Source organism: Phocoena phocoena, chromosome 8, assembly GCF_963924675.1.
Source record: "Phocoena phocoena chromosome 8, mPhoPho1.1, whole genome shotgun sequence".
In the NCBI taxonomy this organism is placed as follows: domain Eukaryota; kingdom Metazoa; phylum Chordata; class Mammalia; order Artiodactyla; family Phocoenidae; genus Phocoena; species Phocoena phocoena.
In genome coordinates, this window is record NC_089226.1 from 69,362,695 (window position 1) to 69,373,731 (window position 11,037).

The window sequence follows — 11,037 nt, forward strand, 5'->3', positions numbered from 1 at the left end:
ATTTTGGCAGGAGCCAAGGATAGAGAAGTAGATAGAGAAGTTTGCTGTTAGTGTATAGAAATGCAACCACTTCAGCTGATTCCACATGACCGATAGACAGGCCCAGCATTCCTTGGGAGCTTCCCAAGTCAGGTGTATATGATACTGCTTTCTGGTTTTGCTAGGGTTTTGTGGAATTGCCTTTGTATTCCCAGGTCATGTCCTAGGCCCAACCTTCACAAGACTAAAAGAAGAATAGCCTTAGTGATCCTGCCTGATCTGGCATCACCTATTAGCTCTGGAATCCTCAGCTGTGGCTCCTGGACGTTCTGCCATCTCCAGAAACCCAGTCATAAGTGATCAAGGGTACAGCTCTCTAGCAAAGCTGGTCTTCCTTGGTGAGGCTCTGTGATGGTATGTGTCATACAACTGCCACCTTACAAGCTCATTTTTCTTCCAGTTTTAAATCTGCCATCCTTCATGAGACTTTCAATAACTTTCTGTGCCTGGATAGAAGACTGATAGTTCTCATTGGCAGAGGGGAAATAATTGACTTGACTTGGATCCAATGATTGACCAACTTATTCAGGCTCTTCTTACCTCTTACTTCTCTAGTTTCTTTGTTCACTTGACAGAATGCTGTTCATTTTTAGAGATGTGATATTATATCACATCCCCAGGGAAGTTTTAAAAAATCTAGATCAGGTTAGAGTGTAGTGCCCCGTGCCTACTCCAAAGATAGCATTTAACACAATGGGTTCTAATTGCTTCTTTCCTAAATGCTGCAAAGACTTACTATACCTGACACCACGTTAAGTGCTACAACAAAGAGCAAAAAAGATGTGGTTCCAGTGTGGATGGGACTCTCAGTCTAAGAGGAAATAGATATTAATAAAATAATAAATCTGAATGTATAAACTAAACCTGAAATAGTGAGCTGAAAGAAAGATATATCCAATCTTTGAAATCAGATAAGAAAGGAATGTAACCTAGACTCTGGGAGTGGTCATCTGGGAAGGCTTCCATGAGGAAGCCTTAGCTGAAATCTGAAAGATAGAGTTACCTGGGAATAGAGAAGATATAAGGACTATAGAACAAAGAAACAGAATGTGGAAAGGCCCCGTGTAGGAAGAACATGCAGGTTCTGACAAATTAAAAGAATACCAGTGTAATTGGAACTAAAGTGGGAGGGAGAGCATGGTAAGAAATGAGGCTGGAACAATAGTCAGGTTTCACATCATCTGTAGCTTTGTGGACTATCTTAAGGGTTTTATACAGGACCTGGCAGATTGTTGACTCTCTTTACAATGGCAAGAAACCACTCCTACAACCTTCCTAGATCCACAGTTTAGCCAGGCTCTGCAGGAAGCCTCTAGAGTACCCCTCTTTATGGAAACAATTAATCTCATCATGGTCCTGGCAAGCCTGAGTAGGAGAGATGAGGCCCAGATTTATAGCTCTTGGGTCAGGGCCCTACAAGAGACAAGGGCAAAACGTTTGTTAGCTCTACCAATCATTTATGTGCAGCAGCTGCTACAGGTGTATCCAGAAAAGTTTCACCAAGAGTAGAAACGTCTGAGGACCCAAATAATTGCAGAACCTTCTCCCCTACCCAGACACATTCTTGAGAATGAATAGGTAATTGTCTAGAATGAATCTAGCTAATGAGATGGCTAAATCCAACTAGGGACTTCATAGTAAAGAAAATATGATTTATTTTAAATCCCCAATGATTAGTACCTTCAGAAGTGTGGTCTCACTCGTAGCTAATTCTCCCTGGATATTTTGCCCAAGAATGAATTTCTTGAGAACCCAGTGAAGCAGGAGAGGAAAGAAAGTGAATTCTGCTCACTATTGGAGGAATTTTCTAAGAGTCAGAATGATCCAAAGATAGAATGAGCTATATCAGGATATGGTGACATCAAAATTTCAAAAGTAAGCTAGTAGACTACTTCGGGGTGTTATAGAGTAATTCAAGCATGAGGGTTGTGCTACACGATCTTAATGGTTTCTTCCCACCATGAGAATCTTAGAGGCAGAAAGAATGATGTGAAAGAGTAGCTACAGGATGGAGAGCATTGAGAACTCAGAGAGAGAGGCTCTGGTAAAAAGCACTCAATAATGAGGAGGAACAGGACTTAATTTTGTTTGGAGTGGAAGCCACTTATGCCATTGCACCTAATATGATCTGGGTTTGGGAACCAGGGGAAAGAAATCTGACTGCATCCTTTCTGGGAACTGTGACTTCCAACTTGAACTCAGGTCTGCTCATCTAGCCAACTTCCCTTGAATGTGTTTTCCAAGGAAAGCACTAAAGTCATCATGGTTTGGATGGATATTAGTTATCTATTGCTGTGTAGCAAATTATCTCAAAACTTAGCAGCTCTGAAGAACAAAAACTTAATATCACATACAGTTTCTGAGAGTAGGTTCTCTGGGACAGGCTCAGCTGGGTGGTTCTAGCTCGGGGTCTCTCTTGAGGTTGTTGTCCAGCTCTCAGCTATGCCTACAGTCATATCCAGGCTCAAAGGGAGCTAGAGAATCCACTTCTAAACTTACTCATTTGGTTTTGACAGGCCTCCATTCTTCATGGCTATTGGTCAGAGACCTGCATTCCTTGACACACAGACTCCTCCATAGCCTGCTTGAACAGCCTCGTTTCATGGCATCTGGCTTCCCACAGAAGAAGTGATTCAAGAGGGAGAGAAACGTGAGCACGTAAGTGAAATAGTGCCCCCAAAGGAAGCAGGACTTGTATCTAGAATATATTAAGATCTTTTACAACTACATAGTAAGAAGATAAGGTGTCCAATTAAAAATGGGAAAAATAGTGGAACAGGAACTTCATGAAAGAATATAAACAAATGGCCAATAAGCATATGAGAGGATATTCAATTATCAGTAGTTATTAGGGAGATAAAAATTAAAACTCACAATTAGAATCTGCTACAGTATCATAAAAATGGCCAAAATTATAAAGGCTGAAAATAACAAACATTGTCAAGGTTGTGTGCAGCAAGTTAAGTGATCTGACATTTATGCTGGGAGTGTAAAATGGCAGAGCCATTTGTAAACTGGCAGAGTCAGTTTAGTCATAACAGACATTTACCATACAACTTTTAGCTATTTATCCAAGAGAAATGGCTTCAACTGTTCCCAGAAATATTTATACATGAATGTTCATAAGAATGTCATGCATAATAACCAAAACTGAAAGTAATGCATCTGTCTGTCCAACAGATTTTAGTATGCAATGGAATACTACTTAACCCCTCCTCTACAATCCTTGAGAATTAATACTCAATTAATATCCAATTTGTTTCCCAGATAACTATATAATGATATATGCAACAATATAAATAAATCTCCCAAACAAGATGCTGAGTGAAAGGAGCTAGATAAAAAAGAGTACATAGCATATATCTATCGAAAAATGAATTCACAGTGGTATAAATTACATCAGTGATTATGAGAGGCAGGGGTTTGGAGGATATTGACTTCAAAGTGGCATGAGGAACATTCTGAGATGATGGAAATATTCCATACCTTCTATTGCTGTGATGGTTACATAAATTTTATGGTATACTTTCAGCAAAACTCATGGAAATATAATTCATCTATATAATTTTATATTATATAATTTATACCTTATGAAAGTAGATTTTAAAAGTAAAAAATAACCCTTTATAATATGTAAAATTAAATGTTTTTAGAAATACAAGGGTCTAATTCACAGAGACAAAAATAACACTTGGAAACTTTACTGCCCTCTCTTAGTCTTTGCAAGATCAACTACCCAGGCAAAAATAATATATAAGAATAATGTTATTAATATTTTAATTATATATGCATAGATATATACATAGATAGATACTGATATAAAAGTTTTTAGCTCAGGGAAAGTACTTTATTTTCTGTTATTTTTATACATTTGTGAGAACGGACCATATAATATGCCTCAAAGAAAATTTAACTAAATTTCCCAAGCAAAAAATTGTAGAGATCACTTTATCAAACCTCAGTGCAAAAAACCTGGAACTAAATAACTGAAATGTAATTTTAAAATATATTTTAAATTTGAAATTTCTCTACTAAATAACTTTTGAGTTAAGAGTAGATAGCAAAAGAAAAATTAAAGATGATTTTTAAAATGACAACTTTACTTCTCAAAACATGATGCTTATTTTCCTCTGAGTTCATGTTAAAGATGAACTCAGAGGAAAATAAGTCAGAAGTTCATAGAGTTTTATAATTTATTTATTAACTCAACATATTTATTGAAGGGCTACCATGTTCTAGAAATTTTTCTGTGCTCCAGGGATATAGGTAAATATCCATATAACTTCCTTCATAGAGTTACATGCTAGTGGAAGTACATAGACCAAAAAAACCCACTAAATATGTAACATTTTAGATGGTAATATGTTCCATGTGGATAAAATAATGGTAAGTTCTATATGGATAAAATAAAGCTGAATAAGGTGGGTAGACAGTGATCAGAGCCATTTCATATATAAGCATACAGGAAAGCCTTTTCTGAGAAGGTGATGTTTCAGCAGAGTTCTGAAAGAAAGGGAGCGAGTCAGTCACGCAAACATTGAGGGAATAGCATGCTAGGCAGAGAAAATAGTAACTGCAAAGACCCAGAGGAAGATGGGAGTGGAGCAAGCAATGGGTCAGTTGTCAGGAGATCTGAGAAATATATAGGGTCAGGTCATGTGGTACCTGTTAGACTACCAGGTACAGGTACACTACATCCAGAATGAAAAAGAAGATATAACCTCAAATATGAAAATTTTAAATTATAATGAAAAAGTACGATTTGCTAATGCATGTAAAAATTTTTAAATTAAAGTTTCACAGAAATGTATATAAATCAAGAATATACAGAATAAAATAAAAAAGTAGAGTTGAATAATCTTGAAAAAATTGAAAACCTTGCAAGGAACTATGTTATAAAAAGAACTCTGTGGGAAACTTTTGCAGGTGAATTACATCCAGCTTAAGGCAGAGACAGTTTTCACACTATTTGCATTGATTTAAAACAGAGAAATTTCAAGTTTGCCAACTCATTTGATACCATTGGCATAGCCCCAATTCTAGACTTAACAAAGGTAGTACAAAATCCTAAATAAATCACAAGCAAATTGAATTTGGAAATAAATTTTAATACATATTCTCTGACCAAGTGGAGTTTATTAAGAAGCCACTGCAATGCCCCAAGTGTTTACTCTGTGAGATGGGGACTCAATGGAGCATTCTGTACTTAAGGGAGACATGGTCTGATCTGCTTTATGTACTACTGTGATGAGTAAAGAATGAATGGGAGCAAGGGTCATAATTCTATGCGTTTCTGAGGAAATAACTAGAATCAGTAGGTAGTAGATGACTTTTCTAATTAAAAAACCCCTCTTAACTGACTGCCCACCAGTGAAACTTGCTGCTGAGTCATCTTGGAAGTTACAGTCAGCAGTTTCTCACCAGCATTTCCAGCAAATGCCAGGGATGTTGACGCTGGGAAATTTCTGTATCTAATAAGCCTTTAGACCCTTTGACATCCGATTCCTTCCAATACCGACCATCTCCGATTCTACAGCATGTATCACCTCAATCTCCCCCAGTTAGAATATAAGCTCCATGAATGCAGGTGGTTTTGTCTGTTCTGTTCATTGCTCTAGTCCTGGAGCTCAAATAGGGTCAAGCATATAGCAGACACTCAATGATTATTTGTTAAATATAGGAATGTCTCTGTTAAACTTATTGCAGGACCTGAGCAACGTACTTTTCTTCTCTGCACATCAGAGAGTAAAAAGTTGGATTAGATGGCATCTGATGATCTTTCTAGGTCTGCCAGTGTGTGATCCCCTTTCAAACTGTGAGCCATTGTTCTAAAGGGCTTTTCAGGCTATGGGGTGTATGAAGGGGTGCTGTTGGGAGGAAAGGCAGGGATGGGTAAGGGCAAACCTGAGTCAAGGAGAAGAGAACAGATAACTTCTGGGGCTGGGGACCAGGGAACTCTTTGAAAATAAATGTGAATGTCTTTGAGATGCACAGGGTTCTAATTCCAGTAAAGGTGTTTCACTAGACACTGAGGATACAGGATACTGAGGACCCACCCCAAACATGGTATCATTGCCTCATTTGAGCCCGCCTGGTCAACAAAGTGTCACAGGTCCATGAGGTTCTCATGGGAAAAACAACATAAATAACAGCAGGGACTCCTTTTAACTGTATTGAAAATACATTTGTTATCTTGATGAAGTGCACAAATGAGAACATTTCTTTAAAGAGAGAGTTCCATTGAGGCTCAGCATTACTAGGCATCCCCAGGCACCCACAAGGCAGCGATTTCATGTGCCCCTGAGGTTTAGCAGAGCAGCCAACAGGTTGGCTGACAGGGCCCAGATTTGCTACCAGATAAGCCAGTGAGACCTGCATCATATTTATAGAATACAGAATCACCTATAAAAAAGATGCACATTGGGTAATTACAATGATTTTATTCTGCATTTATCTTTAGTTTATTTCAAGCAAAAAGGAGTGTTTTCAATATCAAGAGGCATGCATATATGTGTGTCTTCCATGCTATTTCTTTTCAATAAGTTGCTTTCATTGCAAATTAAAAGAAATGGAGTTCAGCTCCTTGGTGACCTAGGAGAAAAAAAAAGTAAGAACTAGAATATTATTACTTATTAACAGCGAGGCTCTTGTCATGTATTATCTCAATTACTTTTTATATTAATGATACAGGTAGGTACTTATTGTTGCTTTCAAGTTATATGGGGAAACAGGCTCAGAGAGGGTCAGGTCCATGGTCATATAGTTAGTAGAGGACAAACACAGTATTTGAACCCAAGTCTATGCTCTGAATCCAGATGTACATGACATTGTAGGGAATACTCCCAAAGGGTAGGGTCTTTGCCTTTCAAACTAAAAAACTAGAATAATCACAATTATAACTGTAGGGAACTGTGTTTTAAATGAATAGGATCTATATTTCCTGGCAGATGATCTCAGAGTCACTTGGAGGCACTGAAAAAAAGCAGAAATGAACCCAAATTCTAGGTGTTTTAGCTATTGGGACTCTGTTCTTTCTCCAGACACTGTGGTTGGCACCTTCACTGTGGATTTTTTTACAATACAGGACCAGGGAGGGTCAGACTGTGGCCTGCACTCCTGCAATACCCAGCCATCTGCCCTGCCGTCTGAGGTACTAGGGCGGTTGTCTTCTTCCTGGAGTCATTTCACTGCTCAGGCCTGAAGGTCGCTGCGGTGCCAGCCAAAGGCTTTGGAGCCCACGTTGGTGGGCGTGAAGTTGTTCTTAACCACACTCTCAGACCTGCTCAGCCAGCCCGCCATCTTATGGGTCACACAGGCCGCAGTGTTACAGGATCTCTTCTGGGCAGTGATGCTGATTTGCAGGATAGAGAAAAAGAAAAGGCCTGTCAGTGAGAGGCTGAGGGCAGGTGCTACCCCATGGGACCAACATGGTAAAATTACTGCTCCGAGAGGCACCAATGAACTTTAAATATTTTTCCTAAACACGAAATCACCACAGACAATCATAGGGCATTAGGGAAAGTGCCACAATCACTCCCCATAGACGTTTCCAAGGGTGTCAGAAAACCCAAACGTGCTCTGGGCAACAAGCCATGGAACACAGAACAATAGCAGCCAGTCTTTTCTGTACAAGTAAACGAAAGCTTAACCAAGACTTAGGTGACTAGAGAGATTATGGTGCCATATCCAACCTCATTCTTAAAGATTGTCTAGAAGATGCATCCCATTCACAAGGTACTGAGTACTCCTTAGGAAAAGGAAAATTCCCCTGTCCTCCTGGAAGAGGAAGCGAGTTTGCAGCATCAAGTCTCAGAGGTGCTTAGTGCTCCTGTTTTCACTACCTGAGGTTGTTCACAGGGACCACCCACTATGCCCTGACTCCAGCTACCCAGGGCTAAAGCTACTTGCCAGACAGGTCCCTGTATCCATGAAGTGTGAGATGTGGCCAGAGCAATAACCACCACAGCTCAGGGGTTTTTAGAAATATACTATTATTCCCCCAATGAAAGGCATGTTCAGAAGCAGGACTGAGAAGCTCTGCTATGAAATCCGCAGGTACTTACAGGGCTGCCCTCTCTCTCCTGATCTCTTCCTGAATGATTCTCTCTGGCCTGCTCTCCCTCCTCCCATCTGATGTTCCAGACATCCACTGCCACAAAGAATGCCACTGATACTAGCCCAAAGAGCAACCAGAGAAGACCACATGCATCAAGTTACAGGAACAAAGGAATTAGAAAGGAGAGGAAGAGGTTGAGTAGGCCCCTTGAGGCATGCCAACATGAGGGGTCATGGTCTTTCTCCAATACTCTGGCCATGACCCATTTCTTGCCAGGCATTCTGACCCCAGTTTTAGTTAAGGGGAATGTGTAAAACTTATTGAGGTCCTATGTGTATGTGCCCAGGACACAGGTGCTCAGATTATTGCACTGCTTAGTTCTGGACCTGTCCAGGCTACAGGGAAAAGTCAGGCTAGACAATACCATGCACCAGGGCTGCCCCTGCAGGCAGTCATGCAGAAGGTTAGAATAGGGAGAGGGCACCTGGAACAAAAGCAGAGTGGCAGGAATGGGGGCGGCTCATGCATCCTCCATTAGGAGAACACAGAGGTTCACTGAGCCAGGGCAGTGTGGGGAAGGGCTGCGGGGGGAAGGGGTGACCTTTTCTGGCATTCCACATGCTGCTCAGTCCTTCTTGCTCTGCAGAGAGGTTCTTAGGGCAGATACAGGTGCAGCACATACCTCTGCCCAGGTACGGCCAGGTCAGGAGCTGGTGTGAATTCCAAGCTCAGGGTGCACAAGGAGGTGAGGCTGGGGAAGGGTGTCTGGTCCAGTGAGAACATGCACATCTCCACAGATTCTACACATCTAAAGGCCCTGGACCTACCTCAGACACTGTGCTACCTGACAACATCCTTTGTAAGGGCTCTGGCTTCACCTTGCAAATGTGCAATGAAGATGCCTTGCAGCTGTGAAAGAATATCATGTGCAGGTTAACAAGGAGGGGCTAGATTTATAGAATCCCCTGAGATACATGGGATTCATTCCCTGGCTTTACGAGGCTAAACTCCTCCAGTGCTGGGAGGTATCCTCAGTACTGCCAGACAATTTCCGGAGTGAGGAGTTCCACAGCTTCCCCCACAGCTTTTAGAAAGGGATCTTTGTACATGTGGTGCAACCATAGTTCCTTCACATGGCCTCTGTCTTCAGTGGAGCCTGTAGAAGAGGTGGGCCCCAGGCCAAGGTGAACAGTGACTGCTTGCTGGCTGCCTATCCAGCTATGTTCTCTCCTACCTGTCAGGATACATCTTCCTGGTAAGCCAGGGGAGAGGGTAAGTGCTGAGCAGAGGGCAGAGCCTTAACCTGAAGCCCTCCTGTCTCTTGCTTCAGCTCACAGGCCTTCATCTGCACATAATCGTTCATCATTGCAGCCAGTAGGAGGCGCATTTCCTTATTGGTGAGTGTAGCGGGATCAAAGCCATTCTCCAAGGCCCACCTAGGGAAGGGGAGCAAGCACAATCCTGGCTCTGAGTCCCTGCCTACCCCCACCCCCAGGATTAGCAGCCAGGTTTCCTGGTTTCTGTATCTTCCCCTGAGGATGTGGCTGCCCCAACTGCCAATGGAAGAAATGAGGCCATTGTCTATCCCAAAATGCTGCTTCACCAGGAGTTAGGCTCTGGTGTGACCTCAAAGAAATGGTTTGCTGGCAACTGATGGTTAGATTTTCAGGAATTTTTTGAGCTTAGTGTTTTAAGTGCAGCCATTATTAAAAATTAAATGATAATGATAATTTGAATCTGCAAATGGTTTCAGTTTAATAAATATAATTTGAATGAGGATGAGAAATTAGTTGAGTAGATCACATATCAGATTTAATAACAAATTTATTGGCCAAGTAATTAGCAGACTAGGATGAAATCCATTTCTCAAATTATGGTTAAGTTAGTAAATAGCTTTGCTAAAGATAAAAGTGTTTGATAAAAAGCAACAAAAGTATGTTGTGAGGTTCAATGAGTTATATGAAATTTATAACTAGTACTGTATATGTTATGTCTATTTGTAAACTGTGTGCCACACATCTTTTTATGATAAACATATATAAGTGTACATTTGTACATTACCACCACCCATCCCCCCACCTCCACCCACCAGGAGCCAGTTGCTAAAGATTCAGCACAAGCACAACTGAGAACACAGAACTGTATGATTCCAGAGGCCATAGGAGGTGAGAGTCCTCCTGGCAGGGCTGTCTCACCTGAATGGCACTGCCTGGAGCATACCTGCCTGGTTCAGGACTAGAATGCTGAGGACCAGGAACGGGGGGAACTTCCAGAAGCCCATGGCACCTTTCTGCAAGGGAAAAATGACATCACCACCTGCAGCAGTTCAAGTTCTGTGAGCCCACAGACCCAGGCTCTGATTCTGTCTCTGACTCTAACTCCCTGGCATCCTGACTTCAGGTTGGACATGTCACTTCCCTTCACCATCATTTCCTCTCAGCCAAGTGGACTGCTGTAAGATCCAGTAAGCCTGTAGCATGCTTGACTTAGCAAAGAAACCTAGTGGGACAACTGGGTGAGGAGGTCTCAGTCCATAGCCCCCTCCCTGTCACTCCACACATTTTCACATACAACCTGTTGGCCAGGACTCCTGGAGGACAGACTCCGAGTACCTGTCACTACAGCTTTTCCCACTGTGCAACCCAGAGCTGTCCTCCTGGTGTGGGGCTTTTGCTCATACCTGGTTGGGGGAGGTGGGTAGGGAGGACATATCTCTGTGGTTGGAATCCCTGAGAAACTGAAGAACCAAATTCTACTGCTCAGCTGCTTCAAAGAGTACCTTTGGCAAAGAGTACCCTGTGAGAAGGAAGCTGGCAGAGTCTTAATTTGGAACCCAGGACTTAAATGGGGGAAAAAAGCTCCCAGAACCTGCCACTGGGGCTTGCGTTTAACGGTTACCTGCCCCTCAGTCACTGCACCTGTTTGCCATCCGCTTGTGCTGG

The 11,037-nt window shown here is 41.8% G+C and overlaps 1 protein-coding gene across 2 annotated transcripts; it reads right to left on the reverse strand.

Moving 5' to 3' along the window:
• Positions 1-7,230: 7,230 nt before the first annotated feature.
• On the reverse strand, positions 7,231-10,376 carry LOC136126599 (calcitonin gene-related peptide 1-like). 2 transcript variants are annotated; one of them, XM_065881851.1, is made up of 4 exons: positions 10,291-10,376; positions 9,399-9,531; positions 8,105-8,120; positions 7,231-7,391 (listed from the first exon to the last, which is right to left on the reverse strand). In XM_065881851.1, exons 1-4 carry the CDS (start codon positions 10,374-10,376, stop codon positions 7,231-7,233), a joined length of 396 nt encoding a protein of 131 aa, XP_065737923.1. The 2 variants fall into 2 exon arrangements, with proteins under 2 accessions (XP_065737923.1, XP_065737924.1); XM_065881852.1 differs by lacking the exon at positions 8,105-8,120 and having other exon boundaries at positions 7,231-7,377.
• Positions 10,377-11,037: the final 661 nt, after the last annotated feature.